Source organism: Nuphar pumila, chromosome 12 (genome assembly GCF_984573655.1).
Source record: "Nuphar pumila chromosome 12, dmNupPumi1.hap1.1, whole genome shotgun sequence".
NCBI lineage: Eukaryota > Viridiplantae > Streptophyta > Magnoliopsida > Nymphaeales > Nymphaeaceae > Nuphar > Nuphar pumila.
This window is the reverse complement of record NC_143260.1, coordinates 79,580,059-79,598,984: the sequence shown is the minus strand read 5'-3', so window position 1 is coordinate 79,598,984 and position 18,926 is coordinate 79,580,059. Positions and strand designations below refer to the sequence as shown.

General features: G+C 35.7%; 1 protein-coding gene across 1 annotated transcript in view; it reads right to left on the bottom strand.

The window, feature by feature from the left end:
* LOC149821051 (6-phosphofructo-2-kinase/fructose-2,6-bisphosphatase-like) overlaps window positions 1-18,926 on the bottom strand; it is a 227,871-nt gene that overhangs the window by 119,798 nt on the left and 89,147 nt on the right. The window contains exons 12-14 of the mRNA XM_089982049.1: window positions 15,803-15,894; window positions 15,622-15,679; window positions 15,451-15,525 (exon numbers count right to left, since the gene is read on the bottom strand). Of these exons, the coding sequence (XP_089838175.1) occupies window positions 15,451-15,525; window positions 15,622-15,679; window positions 15,803-15,894 (225 nt within the window). The remainder of the gene's footprint in view (window positions 1-15,450; window positions 15,526-15,621; window positions 15,680-15,802; window positions 15,895-18,926) is intronic.

Sequence of the window (18,926 nt, the reverse complement as noted above, 5' to 3'; positions counted from 1 at the left end):
TTTTCTTCTGACGATGGTAGTGCTAACCTTTTCCCTTAATTTTTTTCACCTTATTGAATTGTGTAAAAACCGCAGAAGAGACGGGTTATTAGTTCGTGAGAGTTGGAGTTCACTCTTGTGAATATTCAACGAAGATATGTGTGTTTTTCCCCCCGCTTCTTCTTTTGTCATTTGTTCTTTGTGAAACCGTGTAACCTACGTTTATGGGGAACCTGGCTCCACTAATCCCTATTGTTAAATTGTATCTCCTGTTATATAAATATATTTTTATATGTATGTAATATATTTATACATATATGTATCATGCATATATGCATATGTATCTATCGTTATATACATATAAAAATATATTTTCCTTCATGTAACCCCCAAAGGTATTTTTGTCTTTTTGTTGTTTTACGCATATTTACATTTGTAAATATGTTTGTAATTTATTTCTCTTTCTTTTCTTTCTTTTTCCTTTTTTCTTTTTCTCTTTTGCTTTTTCTTTTTCTTTGTTGACTTAGTCAACATTGGAGGGGGTCCAACGTCTAGTGGGAGCCCCTCCAAGGCTTCCACTTCTTTATAAATGGGGTTGAACCCCGATTGTAAATTTATTCAATGCTTGGAGCATTGTTCTCCAATTGTTCAATAAAATTCTTTATATTTTTGTATTTGTGTTCTTCATTTGTACCTTGGGTACATTTTGTTCTAAGTGTTCTTATGCCTTTGAGCACATATCCCTTTGTGGAGTTGGAGCTTGGGTTGCACACTACCTCTTTTTGAGATATTTTCACATGGTATCAGAGCAAGGTTGGTGATAGAGGATCGTGGGATTCTTTGTTTTTCGAGTGCCTCGAAAAATGTGCCTTTGGGGTTTTAAAGATTGAAGTGGTGGATCTTCTCCAATATTGTAGAAGAATCTTACGTCAAGTAACATTTGAAAAACTTTTTGTGGTACGTATTTTTTCTTCACTCTTCCCTCTCTAATGGGTGAAAAAGAGTCGCATTTTTCACTTGGTTTTAAATTAAACGGCTCCAAGTATCATGTTTGGGCCGAGAATATGGAGGCTCAGATTAAGGGAAAAGGTCTTTGGGGATACGTCAAAAGTGTTAAATTGTATCTCTCTTATGTAAATATTTACATATATATATAAAGAGAGATACATATACATATATACATGATGTATATATGTATATGTATCTATCTTTATATATATATATATATATGTAAATATATTAAAACCCGCAAGGGTATTATAGTCATTTCCGTTCTTTTGCGCATATTCATAATTATGAATATGTTGTAATATTTTTTGTACTTTTACTTTTTCTTCTTTTTCTTTTTCTTTTTTCTTCATTTTATTTTTTCTTTTTTGTTTGACTCAAGTTAAACTTGGAGGGGGCTCAACACTAGCTGTCGAGCCTCTCCAACGGTTAGAATTCTAACCGTTGGAGGGGCTCCAACAGCTAGTGGAGCCCCTCCAAGGCTCCTTGCTTCTTATAAATAGGGGAGTTCCCCCTTTGTAAAACTCACTTCTTGGAGCTTTTGTTCTCCATTTTTCTCAATAAAATTCTTTATATTTTGTATGCCTTCGTGCATTTGAGTTTCTTTATTGTACCTTCGTGTACATTTGTTCTAAGTGTTCTTGTGTATTTGTGCACATTGGTGGTGTTGTGCTTATCGCACACTTTATCTCTTTTTTGAGATATTTTCACATGGTATCAGAGCTAGGCTTAAAGGAAAAGAAGATTGTGCATTTTTCTCTCTTCGTTGGAGTACCTCGTAAAGCATGCCATTGAGTTGTGGTGGTTGGAGTGAAGACTCGGTCCTTCATTCTATATTTTAGAAGCTTTCTACATCAAGAAGGAACTCTTTTCGCATTGTGGTACACATTTATTTCTCTTTGTATCCTCTCTAATGGGCGAAAAGGATTTTCACTTCTCTCTTGGCTTCAAATTAAATGGAACGAATTATCATGTATGGGCCGGGAATATGGAGGCCCATATAAAAGGAAAGGGTCTTTGGGGATATGTTCAAGGAACTATTCCCGAACCCGAACCTAAAATTACTATCCTTGAGAGAGGGGAGATCAAGGTTCTTGAGGGAGAAGAAAGAGAAAAGGTTTTTGAAGAATACAATAAGAAGCATGAAGAGTGGGAAATGAAAAATTACAAAATACTCTCATGGTTCTTCTCTTTGGTTGAGACCAAAATTAATGCCAACATTCTAAAGTTCAAAAAGGCATATCAAGTATGGGAATATCTTGAAAGAATGTATACTTCAAGAGATTTGTCCCATAAATACTATCTCCAAAAGAAGGCTTTAACCATTCAACAAGGAGAAATGTCTGTTAGAGAGTATTTTGCCGAGTTATCCACTATTTGGGATGAGTTTGCTCTCCAAGAACCTAAATGGAGTGGTGAGGCTATTGAATTGAGGGCCAAACAATTAGAAGAGGATCATTTCTTTAACTTTTTAAATGGGCTTAGAACCGAGTTTAAACAAACTAGATCCTCTCTCTTGTCTTCTTTCTCTTCTCCTCCATTGGAAGATGTGCTTACCAAATTAAGTGGAGAAGAAACTAGATTGAGAATGAATAAAATCAATCTAAGTGTGTTGGTTGTTCCCTCTAAAGATGAGGATGAGGGTGCTTATGCCGTTCCCTCTCAAGACCGGGGAATAATGTTAAAACCTATAAACCCCTTCATTTTAACAAAAATCAAGGAGGAAGAGAAAATGGTGGGCATTATGAAAGAAGAGATTATAGTAAGATCATATGCCATTTTTGCAAAGAACCGGGTCACATTAAACCGGTATGCCCTAAATGGAAGAAGATGGTGGCTATGTCTACCACTTTCCAATCAACCAAGGAGGAAGGTCCATCAACTTCCAACCATGTTACTTTGTCTCTCAATCAAATCATGGAAGCTCTTCAACCACTCTTCGAGGGATCCGTTTTCGGAGCCGCCAGGACCACCTTCTCTCCTCCCGGTAATACTTTTTGGCTCTTAGACTCGGGTGCATCCTTTCATATGACTCCAAATGTTTTTGCACTTTCTAAATACTCAAAAAAATTGTCACCCTCTTTTGTCTCTACCGCGGATGGGGCTTCTCTTGAAATAAAAGGAATTGGTGATTTTGAAAGACAAGGTTTTTCTATCCCTAAAGTTAGATTTATACCAAAACTAAATTTAAATTTGTTTTCCGTCTCTCAACTATCGGATCATGAGTGTGATATCAAATTCTCATCAAATAAATGTTGGATACAGGATCGTCGGTCCGGGAAGTTGATTGGGGAAGGCTCTAGGAAGGGAGATCTTTATCTTATTAAATTTCTTCAAATTCCAAAAACCTCTTTTTGTAATGTTGCCCAACATAAAGATATAAATGTTTGGCATACACGCCTTGGGCATCCAAATATTGTCAAGCTTTCTTATTTACATTTTGCTAAAACTTTATGTAAAGACAATTTCAATTGTAATGATTGTATTCTTGGTAAAATGAGAAGCTTACCTTTTGGACAAAGAACTATGTTTTCAACTAAGCCTTTTGAAATTGTGCATTCGGATGTTTGGGGACCGGCACCCGTTGTGTCTAAGGGAGGTTTTTCGTATTATGTTATTTATGTGGATGATTTCTCAAGGTACAGTTGGATATACTTCCTCAAACATAAACATGAAGTTTTCTCTACTTTTAAGGTTTTTCACATGTTAATACAAAATCAATTCAATAGTAAATTACAAATTCTTAGAACCGATTCCAGGGGAGAATATCTCTCAAATGATTTCAAAAGTTATATTGAAAATAATGGGATTATTCATCAAAGGTCTTGCCCCAAAACTCCTCAACAAAATGGGTTGGCCGAACGAAAACATAGACACATAATTGAAACTACAAGAACTTTGCTCATTTCTCAAAAAATTCCAAAAAAGATTTTGGGTCGAAGCGGCTATTGCATCGGTTTATCTCATAAACCGACTTCCATACAAAAACTTGAATCAAATATCTCCATATGAAATCTTGTATAAAAAAGAACCCGATTACAATAGGTTAAGAATTTTTTGTTGTAAATGTTTTGTTCTCACCGATAAGAATGATAAATTATCTCCCAAAGATATTCCTTGTGTGTTTTTGGGATATTAGGAAACACAAAAAGGTTTTAGGTGTTATGATATTAACAATGATAAACTATATGTTTCAAGAAATGTATCATTTTTAGAAAACATAAGTGGTTTTGAAGAACACAAAACTCATGAAGATAATGTCGATTACTCTTTTTTGTTTGAACTATTATCTAGAAATGAAGATTTTTTTAGCGATGATGAATTGAATGAGAATGAGGATATAAGTGAAAGTATTCCTCAAACCATTCATGATGAAGAAGAAATGATAAATGAACCAATTACCTATACACATAGAGATAAAAGCACTTTTAGAAGTGCAATAGAGAAATATAGTGACCTTAGTGAATCCTCCAACCACTCTCGAAGAACTGAAAGATCTAGGAAAAATCCTTCTAGATTTATTTCCTATGAGTCTTTTTCTCCAAAACATAGGGCATGTCTTAGTGTCATTCACTCATATCAAGAACCTAGAAATTTTAAGGAAGCTAAGGAAATGATAGAGTGGAGGGATGCCATGGACAACGAACTTAGAGCCCTCAACAAAGTCAAAACTTGGGTTTTTCAATATCTTTCAAAAGGAAAGAAAACAATAGGATGTCGATGGGTTTTTAAAGTCAAAACCAAGAGTGATGGCACTCTCGAAAGGTATAAAGTCCGTCTTGTCGCAAAAGAATATAGTCAAGAATACGACATCGATTACGAAGAAACATTTGCCCATGTTGCACGAATGGTTACTGTAAGATGTTTGATCACCATTGCATCTATTAAAAAATGGAATATTTACCAAATGGATGTTAAAAATGTCTTTTTAAATGGGGACCTTAATGAAGAAGTCTACATGGATGCTCCTCCTGGTATGAATGTACCAAAGGAGAAAGTCCTTCGTTTGCAAAAAGCGCTTTATGGTTTAAAACAAGCCCCTAAGGCTTGGTATGATCGATTTAATGATGTGATGGTTCAAGATGGTTATACCTCATACTACACTGACACTGCTCTGTTCGTCAAAAAGTCTGATGCAGGAATTGTGTGTTTAGTGTTGTATGTTGATGATATGTTGATAACAGGTAGTGACATAAAGGGCATCAAAAACATTAAAACCACTATAAAGGAAAGGTTTGAAATGTCAAACTTGGGGTATCTGACTTACTTTCTTGGTATCGAGGTAGCCTACTCTCATAGAGGCTATTTTTTGTCTCAAACTAAACTTGCTTGTGAGATTCTTGACAGATCAGGTATTACTGATGATAACATCTGTGAGACCCCTGAAATTGTGGGATCAAAAATGAAGATCGATGATGGGAAACCTTTGGAGGATCCTACCCCCTACCGGCAACTTGTAGGATCTCTAATGTATCTTACCATCACAAGGCCGGACATCTCTCATGTCGTGCATACTGCAAGCCAATTTCAGCATGCTCCTACATCCGTTCATATGAGTGTCGTTCTCCGAGTTGTCAGATACATAAAGAGAACTTTAAACAAGGGAGTTTTCCTTTCCTCATCTTGTGAGTTAAATTTAATTGCATATACCAACTCTGATTGGGGGGGTGACCCAAATAATCGTCACTCCACTACAGGTTTTTGCATTTTTTTAGGTGAATCCCTGATCTCAAGGAGATGTAAGAAACAACAAAAGGTGTCTCTATCGTCCACCGAAGCAGAATATCGAGCCATGGCTTCTACAACTATGGAGATTGTCTGGATTCATCAGTTGCTGCAAGACAAGGGAATTCCAATTCAGGAACCCACAAAGTTGTGTTGTGATAATAAGAGTGCAATCTATATTGCTAAGAATCACACTTTTCATGAGCGGACAAAGCATATTGAGATGGACTGCCATTATGTCAGAGAGGCATATCTACAAAAAGTCATTGATCTTCCTTATGTGACTTCAGAATATCAGTTGGCAGATTTCTTCACCAAGGCGCTTTGCTCTTCAAGATTCAACTTTCTCCTTAGCAAACTTCCGATCATTGTGCCCTAAGTTTGAGGGAGGGTGTTAAATTGTATCTCTCTTATGTAAATATTTACATATATATATAAAGAGAGATACATATACATATATACATGATATATATATGTATATGTATGTCTTTATATATATATGTAAATATATTAAAACCCGCAAGGGTATTATAGTCATTTCCCTTCTTTTGCGCATATTCATAATTATGAATATGTTGTAATATTTTTTGTACTTTTACTTTTTCTTTTTTTTCTTTTTTTTCTTTTTTCTTCATTTTATTTTTTCTTTTTTGTTTGACTCAAGTCAAACTTGGAGGGGGCTCAACACTAGCTGTCGAGCCTCTCCAACGGTTAGAATTCTAACCGTTGGAGGGGCTCCAACAGCTAGTGGAGCCCCTCCAAGGCTCCTTGCTTCTTATAAATAGGGGAGTTCCCCTTTGCAAAACTCACTTCTTGGATCTTTTGTTCTCCATTCTTCTCAATAAAATTCTTTATATTTTGTATGCCTTTGTGCATTTGAGTTTCTTTATTGTACCTTCGTGTACATTTGTTCTAAGTGTTCTTGTGCATTTGTGCACATTGGTGGTGTTGTGCTTATCGCACACTTTATCTCTTTTTTGAGATATTTTCATAAAAAGAACCATTCCTGAACCCAAACCTAAGATCACCATTATGGAGAGAGGAGAAATCAAGGTTCTTGATGGTGAAGAGAGAAAAAAAGCCTTTGAAGAATACAACAAAAAGCATGAAGAATGGGAGATAAAGAACTACAAAATTCTTTTGTGGTTCTTCTCTTCTCTTAAAGCAAAAATAAATGTCAATATCTTGAAGTTCAAGAAAGCATTTCAAGTATGGGAGTATCTTGAAAGAATGTATACTTCAAGAGACTTGTCCCATAAATATTATCTACAAAAGAAGGCATTAACTCTTCAACAATGTGAAATGACCGTTAGAGAATACTTTGCCGAGTTATCCACGGTTTGGGATGAACTTGCTCTCCAAGAACCTAAATGGAGTGGAAAGGCAATTGAATTAAGAGCCAAACAATTAGAAGAGGATCATTTCTTCAACTTTTTAAATAGGCTTAGACCCGAATTCGAACAAACTAGGTCCTATCTTTTGTCTTTGTTTTCTTCTCCACCATTGAAAGATGTGCTTACCAAACTAAGTGAAAAAGAAACTAGATTGGGGATGAATAAAACCAATCAAAGTGTGTTGGTCATTCCTTCGAAGGATGAGGATGAGGGTGCTTATGCCGTCTTAAGACCGGAGAATAATGTCAAAACATATAAACCCCCTCACTTCAACAAAAATCGAGGAAGAGAAAATTGTGGGCATTATGGAAGAAAAGACTATAGCAAGATCATATGTCATTTTGTAAAGAACCGGGACACATTAAACCGGTATGTCCTAAATGAAAAAAGATGGTGGCTATGTCTACAACTTTCCAACCAATCAAGGAGGAAGGACCTTCAACCTCCAACCATGGCACTTTATCTCTAAATCAAATCATGGAAGCTCTTCAACCTCTCCTCAAGGGATCCGTTTCTGGAGCCGCCATGACCACCTTCTCTCCTCCTGGTAATACTCTTTGGCTCTTAGACTCGGGTGCATCCTTTCATATGACTCTAAATGTTTTTGCTCTTTCTAAATACTCAAAGAATTTTTTTCCTTCTTTTGTTTTTACCGCGGATGGGGCTTCTCTTGAAATAAAAGCAATTGGAGATTTTGAAAAACAAGGTTTTTTTATCCCTAAAGTTAGATTTATACCAAAATTGAATTTAAATTTGTTTTCCGTCTCTCAACTATTGGATCATGGGTGTGATATCAAGTTCTCATCAAATAAATGTTGGATACAGGATTGCCGATCCGAGAAGTTGATTGGGGAAGGTTTTAGGAAGGGAGATCTATACTTCATGAAATTTCTTCAAATTCCAAAATTATCTTTTTGTAATATTGCCCAACATAAAGATATAAATGTTTGGCATAAACGCATTGGGCATCCAAATATTGCCAAGCTCTCTCATTTACATTTTGCTAAAACTTTATGTAAAGACAAGTTCAATTGTAATGATTTTATTCTTGGTAAAATAAGAAGCTTACCTTTTGGACAAAGAACTATGTTTTCATCTAAGCCTTTTGAAATTGTGCATTCGGATGTATGGGGACCGGCACCCGTAGTGTCTAAAGAAGGTTTTTCATATTATGTTAACTATGTTGATGACTTTTCAAGATATAGTTGGATTTACTTCCTCAATCATAAACATGAGGTTTTTCTACTTTTAAGGTTTTTCATATGATGATACAAAATCAATTCAATAGTAAATTACAAATTTTTAGAACCGACTCTGGAGAAGAATACCTTTCAAATGAGTTCAAAAGTTATATTGAAAATAATGGAATCGTTCATCAAAGGTCTTGCCCCAAAACACCTCAACAAAATGGACTAGCCGAACGAAAACATAGACATATAATAGAAACTACAAGGACCTTACTCATTTCTCAAAAAAATCCAAAAAGATTTTGGGCCGAAGCGACTCTTGCATCGGTTTATCTCGTAAGTCGACTTCCTTCAAAAAAATTGAATCAAATATCCCCTTTTGAAACCTTGTACAAAAAGGAACCCAACTACAATAGACTAAGAATTTTTGGTTGTAAATGTTTTGTCCTCACCGATAAGAATGATAAACTATCTCCCAAAGCTATCCCGTGTGCGTTTTTGGGATATTCTGAAACACAAAAAGGATTTAGGTGTTATGATATTAAAAACGACAAACTGTATGTCTCAAGAAACGTAACCTTTTTAGAAAATATGAGTGGTTTTGAAGAACATAAAACTCAGGAAGATAATGTCGACTACTCTTTTTTGTTTGAGTTATTATCTAGGAACGAAGATTTGTTTAGCGATGATGAATTAAATGAGGATGAAGACTTAAGTGAAAGTATTTCACAACCCATCCAACATGAAGAAGAATTAACAGTTGAACCAATTACCTCTACACATAGAGATAAAAGTACTTTTAGAAGTGAAATAGAGAAGTATAGTGACCTTAGCGAACCTTCCAACCACTCTCGAAGAACTGAAAGACCTAGGAGAAATCTTTCTAGATTTATATCCTATAAATCCTTCTCTCTAAAACATAGGGTGTGTCTCAGTACCATTCACTCATATCAAGAGCCTAGGAATTTTGAAGAAGCTAAAAAAATGATAGAATGGAGGGACGCCATGGATAACGAACTTAGATCCTTCAACAAAGCTAAAACTTAGACCTTTCAATATCTTCCAAAAGAAAAGAAATCAATAGGATGTAGATAGGTTTTTAAAGTCAAAACCAAGAGTGATGGCACTCTTGAAAGATATAAAGTCTGCCTTGTCGCAAAAGGATATAGTCAAGAATACGGTATTGATTACGAAGAAACCTTTGTCCTCGTTGCTCGTATGGTCACTAGAAGATGTTTGATCACCATTACATCTATTAAAAAATGAAATATTTACCAAATGGATGTTAAAAATGCTTTTTTAAATGAGGATCTTAATGAAGAAGTTTACATGGATTCTTCTCCTGGCATGGACATACCGAAGGGAAAAGTCCGTTTCAAAAAGCACTCTATGGTTTAAAACAAGCTCCTAAGGCTTGGTATGATCGATTTAATGAAGTTATGATTCAAGAAGGTTTTACTTCATGCTATACCGACATTGCTCTGTTTGTTAAAAGGTCTAATGCAAAAATTATGATTCTATTATTGTATGTTGATGACATGTTGATAACAGGTAGTGACATAAAGGGCATCAAAAGTATTAAAACTACTTTAAAAGAAAAGTTTGAAATGTCAGACTTGGGGTATTTGACATACTTTCTTGGTATAGAGGTAGCCTTCTCTCATAGAGGTTATTTCTTGCCTCAAACTAAACTTGCATGTGAGATTCTTGATAGATAAGGTATTTCTGACGATAAAATCTGTGAGACTCCTGAAATTGTGGGATCAAAGATGAAGATGAATGATGGGATTCCTTTGAAGGATCCTACTCCCTACCGGCAACTTGTGGGGTCTCTAATGTATCTTAGCATCACAAGGCCAGACATCTCGCATGTCGTGCACACTGCAAGCCAATTCCAGCATGCTCCTACATTTGTTCATATGGGCACCATTCTCCGAATTGTCAGATACATAAGGGGAATCTTAAATAAGAGAGTCTCTATTTCCTCGTCCTCTGAGTTAAATTTAATTGCATATACTGACTCTGATTGGGGAGGTGACCCAAATAATCGTCACTCAACTACAGGTTTTTGCATTTTTTTAGGTGAATCCTTAATCTCATGGAGATGCAAGAAACAACAAAAGGTGTCCCTATCATCCACAGAAGCAGAATATCGAGCCATGGCATCCACAACCATGGAAATTGTGTGGATTCATCAACTCTTACAAGACATGGGGATTCAGATTCAAGGACCAACTAAGTTATGTTGTGATAATAAGTGCAATTTACATTGCCAAAAATCACACATTTCATGAATGCACAAAGCATATTGAGATGGACTGCCACTACGTTAGAGAAGCATACTTGCAAAGTGTTATCGATCTTCCATACGTGACCTTGGAATATCAGTTGGCAGATTTTTTCACTAAGGCACTCTGCTCTCCCAGATTCAACTTTCTTCTTGGCAAACTCTCGGTCATTGTGCCCTAAGTTTGAGGGAGGGTGTTAAATTGTATCTCTTTTTATATACATATATTTTTATATGTATGTAACGAGAGATACATATACATATATGTATCATGCATATATGTATATGTATCTATCGTTATATATATATATATATATATATATATATATATATATATATATATATATATATATATATATATATATATATATATTTCTTTATGTAACCCCCAGGGGTATTTTTGTCTTTTTGTTGTTTTACGCATATTTACATTTGTAAATATGTTTGTAATTTTTTTCTTTTTTCTTTTTTCTTTTTTCTTTTTTCTTTTTTCTTTTTCTTTTTTCTTTTTTCTTTTTCCTTTTCCTTTTTCTTTTTCTTTTTCTTTATTGACTTAGTCAACATTGGAGGGGGTCCAACACTAGACGTTGGACCCCTCCAACGGTTAGATTTCTAACCGTTGGAGGGGCTCCAACGTCTAGTGGGAGCCCCTCCAAGGCTTCCTCTTCTCTATAAATGGGGTTGAACCCCTATTGTAAATTTATTCAATGCTTGGAGCATTGTTCTCCAATTGTTCAATAAAATTCTTTATATTTTTGTATTTGTGTTCTTCATTTGTACCTTGGGTACATTTTGTTCTAAGTGTTCTTATGCCTTTGCGCACATATCCCTTTGTGGAGTTGGAGCTTGGGTTGCATACTACATCTTTTTGAGATATTTTCACACCTATATCATCCTCTGTGGTCATAACTCCCTCTGGGATCTCATTGGTACTAAGTTGTTTTGATCAATCTGGCCCTATCGATGGGTTCAGCACGGTTGATTTAATAGAAATCAATCTTTTGATAGTGTTCTTTAACAAAAAAAAACATGATTTTCAATTTATTTTGATAGTGTTCTTTAACCAAAAAAATCATGTTTTTATTAATGGTTATTGATTTTTGAATCAGCAAAAAGTCTTGCACATAAGTCGGATTTTGTCTATTCAAATGCTGATCTTCACTAAATGGATGATGTAGATCACATATACAAGGTCCAATTTGATGAAAACAACTTGCATCGGTGAGGTCCTAATGACAGGAATGGCGATATGGATGACTGGAACCCAAATCCTACCTTTGGAATAACTTCATGGGAAATAATCTCAAAAGGCACGAATATTAATATTAAGAGAGACATTCTGGCAAAAAAAAAATGTTCAAAGGAACATTAATCTGATATAATTAGGACAAAGCAGGATGCTAATCTCAAAATGTTAAACAAACATGATAAAATGCTATCAGGAAAATATGCTCACGACATGTCATAAAATTTGAGATTAGGAATTGTAAGTAGAAGAGGAATAATGCAGGTGAAGGCTGAGTTGATGGCATACGTGAGATGCTAGATTAAAAGTCTGTGAACAGAATTCAAGAATCTGATGTTGATGAAATGGGAAACTATGGGGAAAACGATATCAGCAAAAGCCATAAAATGAAGAAAGAAAAGTAAAAAAAAAAAAATATTGATGGTCATTGACTTCTCCGGACAGGGAGGCCGTTTCTAGAAGAGCATGTCAGATCTATCACGCACAACCAAAAATTCTTTTGACGATGGGTGGGCGAAAAATTTCTGGCTCCGCCACTAGTCCGAATAAATGGATCATCCTTCAAGACCATAGCAGTGTCCACGAGACCCAAAGTCTGCCCACCCAACGAAAAACTTCTGGCTCTGCCATTGAGTTGTAGTCCAACTTAGAAACTTTTATGTTACTTTTTTTGTCATGGTCTTGTAATATTTTGTCGGTTTGATATGTACTTTTATTTTGAACATTGCATGATGAAGTGAAGTAGTGAATTATGTTAATTTTAATTTTCTAGTTTAGAACTTTATAGCTTAAAAATTTAACCATATCTCTATGTAATCTTTGAGTTTATTGATTTCTCATTTTCTATGTTACAGATATCACAAGATTTACAACAATCAAGTCATTTGATTCTTTTGTTGAAAAAGTTACGCTTTTTAATCAAATTTATTAGTTTTTTTAATGCATTATTTAGTGTTTGCATGCATTTATTAAATGGTTGCAACAGGAATGTGAATTATGATCTTCTCTTGATGTATTTTTTTTAAATGCTTGAAAGTTGCAAATGATGCATTTGTTAGATAATTGCAACTTATATTATTTATTGTCTTAGATACATGTTTTATTTTGTCAATGATGATATAAATCTTATTTTTTGATAAAATAAATATATATAATTACATTTTTGCTTCCCTTTCGATTCTTATCCGCTTCCCTTTCGCTTCTCATTCGAATCCTATGTCGCTTCATTCTTCGCTAAATAGGTTGCTTCCAGTTCGCTTCTTAGGTCGCTTCCTAGGTCGTTTCCGAGACGCTTCCCGATTCGCTCCTAAGTCGTCCCGCGCTTCCCGCTTCCTAAAATTTTATAAGTGCCTCGCTTCCCGCTTTTGCTTCCCGTATCGCTTCTCGCTCCCGCTTCCACGACTGGCAATTCTGATTTTACCCCAAGAACTAGATATGGAGGTTCATGTTCCTAGCCACAGTTGTAGGAAACTTTTCGTCATTTTGCCTGAGAATGGTGATGTTAACTCAGCTATAGCATATTGGTATATCAAGAAAGTGGCATCGGAGGGTGTGGATGCCCTTGTCATCCCTCATTGGATGTGGATGACCTTGTCGTTCTAGCATTGGGTGAGGATGTCCGATGTTCCAACCTAGGATGATGATGCTTGATGTTGGTTGAGGAACATGTGTGAGATTCCAGTTAATGATAAAATATAATTTTGTGTGATTAAGATACAGTTGGGATCTACCTTGGACTTCCGGGTTTACCAGTGTCATTATCTGCGGGAAGTGGTCAAGATGGGAACTTGAATTGGTTTGCGTTAAACATGTTCATGCATTCAAAAGCAATTGTCAATAAAGAAGATAAAATCTCTTCATGCAATTTGCATTGGTTCATGCATCGTATATGCATTGGTACATGCATAATATACGCAGTGATTTTTTGTATCATGTGATATTGCAAGTATGTTTGAATGGGTTTAGGTTGCAATCATATCTGAATTGTTACGTAAGCATAAATGTTTTCTAAACTTTATGTTTAGTGGATTTATGCCTTTTCTTTATTGTTGGATAATGTAGATTCCGTGCGAAAACTATGAGTTTTCACTCGTTATTTAATATTTTTCAGATGGTGAGACTCATGCTTAACTACGTGGCGTGATGGCGGAACTGGCTTACTGAAGATGGCATGATTTATGATTGATTATCGGGTTCTAAACGGTTGGGATTAATTTACGCTTTGTAAACTTAAAGTTAAAGTTTATTAAGTTTAATCATGGTTTAAATTATTTCATTTTAAATTATGGTTTGAAATGGATGGTTGGTATGGTAGATGTGAATATGTGATGTGCCCCAGATCCGTGGGATGTTTTCCACATTAAAAAAAGGTTGTATTTCATATTTTTGATTTCATGAACTTAGTTCTAGTGGGCTATTAAATGCTAGCGCTTATGAACAAGTGGACCCCTAGAGCTTAGTCTGGTTGGAGCAGGACCATAGATGAGTCCTGGCATCATTCACTTTCTTTAAAAAAATCGTGCATTTTCGGGGGTGAATTTGTAGTCGTTACATGCTTAGGTTTGTCTACAAACGTAAGTGTGTTTCTCAACTCTTTCAAAATTATTAAAACCAATTAATGAAAAAACTTTCTGCATAAAAATTTTGGCACAATAAAATATTCTTAGGTTTGTCTACAAATGTAAGTGTGTTTTCCAACTGTTTCAAAATTATTAAAACCAATTAATGAAAAAACCTAAAATTAGAACCTCCCTCCCTTGCACACACACATGAATTTTATACATCTATCATCATGTTAGGACTTCTTAGCTATTACCTCCCATGTAACCATGCCATTATTTCATTCCCTAAATCTTCCAAGTATTCTCTAAATCAAAGTTACATGGTAAATGCCTTCTAAAGGTCTACTGAAGATGTTGTAGTCATTAGTGAAGATCTAGTCTATGACAATATATTCAGTTCCAATAGGAAATTCAGACTCACAAGCTGACGACCCGAAAGAACCAAGGAAAGGCATCATACAAGCCAAATTTACTGTGTAATTCAGAAATAAATGAAATTGTGGTGCTGGTTTGCTGATATGAAGTGATTAAATAGATAAGTTAAAAATATATGGCACTTATTCATGGCTTTCTCTTGGCAAGGGAAAAGCCTGCAAGCAATAATACTTGGAAAGCATTATAATTAATAGCACTAAAACTCTGATTTTTATTTTTGAGACAAGAAATATAAAGAGGTGAAAAACCAACTGATAATTGGCTGTTGAGCGCTTCAAATATTTCATCATTTGCCAACATTAGATAGAATTTTGTTGTTGATGAAAAAGACATAGGTCCAGGACTATTCAGACCAGGTTAAATTGTTTATTGGTTAAATTTTACATTTAAAAGTTGTAATTTTCCTTTTTTTTAATCTTTAAAAACACTAACTTCTTATTACTTTTTCTACACCCCTTTAAATTTTTAGACATTTTCTAGAAATTTCATGTCTTCCATTATTCCTGCGGTAAACTAGATCGATTTGATATAATAAATCAGACAGGCATGATGTACATTCAAGGATCTTAGTAGAATCTAGAATGGCACTACACATAGAGAATAAAGTAATAAAGAATAGATAGATTACTTGTATTTGTCCACCTTGGCCGCTGACCATATCAATCATTTTGATATATGAGCCCTCTTCTACAGGCTCATAGACCTGCAAGAAATAGTTATTAACAATCTGCAACTGCAGGCAAATCATAAGTTTATCACGACACTTTCATAAATCATTGAGAAAAAATGATATTTATACCCCCTCATAATTAGCTAAACGTGCTTTAAAGTCCCTCAGTCCAGCTCCAAAATCTCGCCTGCAAGATACATAAACCAACATTAAACTACTTCTACACCTCGCAAATCTGAGAAGCATGGAACTTCGAATTTTACCACCCATACCGTACAGGAAAACAAACCATTGTCTAGTGTCAACTCACTCTTCAGCATAGTCAGGACTCTGTTGAATTTTAAGGCGTATGTTTCTTTCAATAATTCTTTGATCATTACAAATTGTCTCCAAAAATATGATCTGTAGCCAATTTGGAACAAATAAAAATAAAAGGGAAAAAAAGAATGAGCCAAGATTATACTTCTGAGTTTCATGATACAGCTATCAAAAGTGAACCGTATTAATTGACTGGTGAACCAGAGCTAGCGAACCTTCTGAATGGATCTAGCCAGTTCTAAATAGACATGCAAAAATAAGTACAAGTTTTGATGGTAGAATAGAAAACCCAGAATGGTGGCTAAAGAGTACACCTCGAAACATAGCCTAGAAGATTTGACAAGACAGTGTCCTGTTGTATGAATGACCTGCAGGAATTGTTTATTCCTTAATAGTTTCATTTGGATGGATTTTACACCAAACATTATTTGAAGAGCGAGACCGTACATCAAGACTAGCATAAAGAAGCATACATGGAACAGCCACTTGAAAGTTAATCTTTGACCAAAGGTACTTCAGCTTAAGGATATACGTTCCCTTAATCAGGAAACAGTTTCATGGTTGAACACCTTTTCGTAAAAGGGCATACAAACATTTCGCTTGGAGTATGACTGATCATTGTTTTATTATACTATTAGCAATGGGAAGACTATTTATTTCTTTATGTTCATGACATGGTAATCACTAGCAGCAATATGAATCAAATAAAGGAACTCAAAGCTATAACCAATTAAAGATTTGGATGGAAGGGTTGCTACAGTTTATATCCCTTTTTTAGCGATCAAAACAGATTTTCAAAAAGATTTGATTGTGATGAGTTATCATAATATGCAGTGTTCAGTAACAAGTAACAACACTTATTTTTCACAAAATGTTAAATGAACTTCATCCTACAACCTAAAAAAAAATTGAAGTTTAGTAAGACGCTGCCAGTACCTAACACCTCTGTAATGAATCAAGCATCGCAATTTATTTTTGGCTGGTCACATGGAGGCAGTAAAATGAAACTTACAAGATAATAAAGGTACTCCTCAGATGGTCTTGTCTATTGAGATCCCATGCATTCATCTCCTAACATGAATCTTACTATGCTAACCCATTCTAATGCAGGAAAAGTAGTTTATTTACTTTCTACAGGGGCATTTCGGTAATTGTGCCCTTTACTCAGTTTATTTAGTTGTTATTAAATAGTTAGTGCAGGGTAACTTCACAAAAAAGGTGCCCTAACATTCTAACATAAATGGGATCGATGAACAGTAGAGTCTGATACTTTGTCTTCTTCTAACCTATTTGTCTGCAGGAGTCAGAGGGGAATAGGGCACGATATAGTGCCCTACCTCCTCAAGATGGCAGCAGAGCCATGTTAGGCTATGGCACCAAGTTTTAGCAGTCCTGTAGCACTAGGTGACATCAGTCCCATCCCTTACATCAGGCTAGAAGGGGACTGATCAAGGTTTCAGTGCATTTGCATCTGTTGAAGCATGATTAAAGTTGTTCAAGACTGCTTGCAATCCATTTTGATCATTAATGATAGTTTTTTATTTTCCAAGTATTTATCAGTTGACAGGCTTATTTTTGAAGATTTTTGGTATTGATGATCGTTCAGCAGTATAAGGCGTGATTAATGGGTGGAGTAGGAGCAAGTTACCCATTAGGGGTAGTGAAAATCAAATGGAAGTGAAAGAAAAGACAGAAATGTGAGTGCAGAATGACTTGTAAGCAAGCTAACGCTAGCGCCAAGCCAAGAATAAGGAGGGCTCACGAATGGTAGGAGGCTTTCCTAGATCAGTGTTATAAGTGTCTAAGATAAGTAGAAGGATATACCAAGTTGTATGCACTTCCATAGAAATAAAAGGACATGCACACTAAGTGAAGTGTTCATGAGAAAGGGACAACCTATGAACTTTCATAGTTTCCTTTTCACTACTTCGAGATTTGATCCACCAAATTGTTGTCATTGTGATTTTAATAGGAATATGGGTACATGGGGGATTCCATGGTACCCGTGCTGACATGCGTATGTCCATGGGATACGGGTCAGGTGGGTGCCAGACTATGTAAGAAGGATACGCAGGGGACCAAAGGTACCTGTGACACACGTACGAGCATGATATACAGGTCGTGAGGTCGGGTCCAAACCAACACAAACGCAACCTAAAGCCAGATGCTCTTCTTTCTTTTATCTAATGTTTGCTTAAAGAAGCAGGCCATTTCAGTCTCACCCCTGAACCGACCAGGTGAGACAACTGACGACGACCTCTCTCTTCTGGCAGCCAGCTGACGACAAGGATAAGAACATGATGAAGGAGAAGAAGAAAGGAAGAAAAAGAAGGCGGTGGTGATGGTGGTGGAGAGAGAGAGTGTGTGTCATATCAGTTGGGCCTGCTTCTGCTTCTTCTTGAGAGAGAGAGAGAGACGAGGACGAAATAGGATTTGTTCTCTCCCAAACCGTCTTCTTGTTTTTATTTTACTCAAGATATCAAACGCCCAACTCCTCTTCTCTTTTTTTCTTATTTCGCTCAAAATATTGCCCCACCAGCCCTCTTCATTTTATCAAGAATATTGCCTCATCCTCTACTTTTACTCAAATTATCATTTTCCTAAAGACGATACTTTCAAGTATGGGTCCTGATCGATCCAAACCCAAAATACCAATGCTCCTATTCCTACATTATTCAAATTTTCTATGTTGTGCCTTTTGTACCCAAACCCATGCCCATACCTATGTGACATAGGTGCCAGAACATAAATGTTTGCCACTATATTTAGTGAGGTATAGTTAGATCCTTGGGCCACTTATACTTTTTTGTGTATGAGATACTGACCACATGAACTTACATAATCAGATTTCTCCTATCCCACTTGTATCCATATAATCTGAAAATAACCCTAAAACTCAGACCAGTTGAAATGGCTACGGGCCTGACGATGACATGAGCATTATCATGCCTCAGTCGAACATGATGCAGAAACGATTGCGTTCACTTAATAGCAAAACTAAATTATACATGTGGCTACAAATATGAACAGATCTGCAGCTAAAAACAGTTCTAAGGGTAAGAATAAACCACAGAACAGTCAATCAGCACCGAAACATCATGCAACTGTCACTGAAA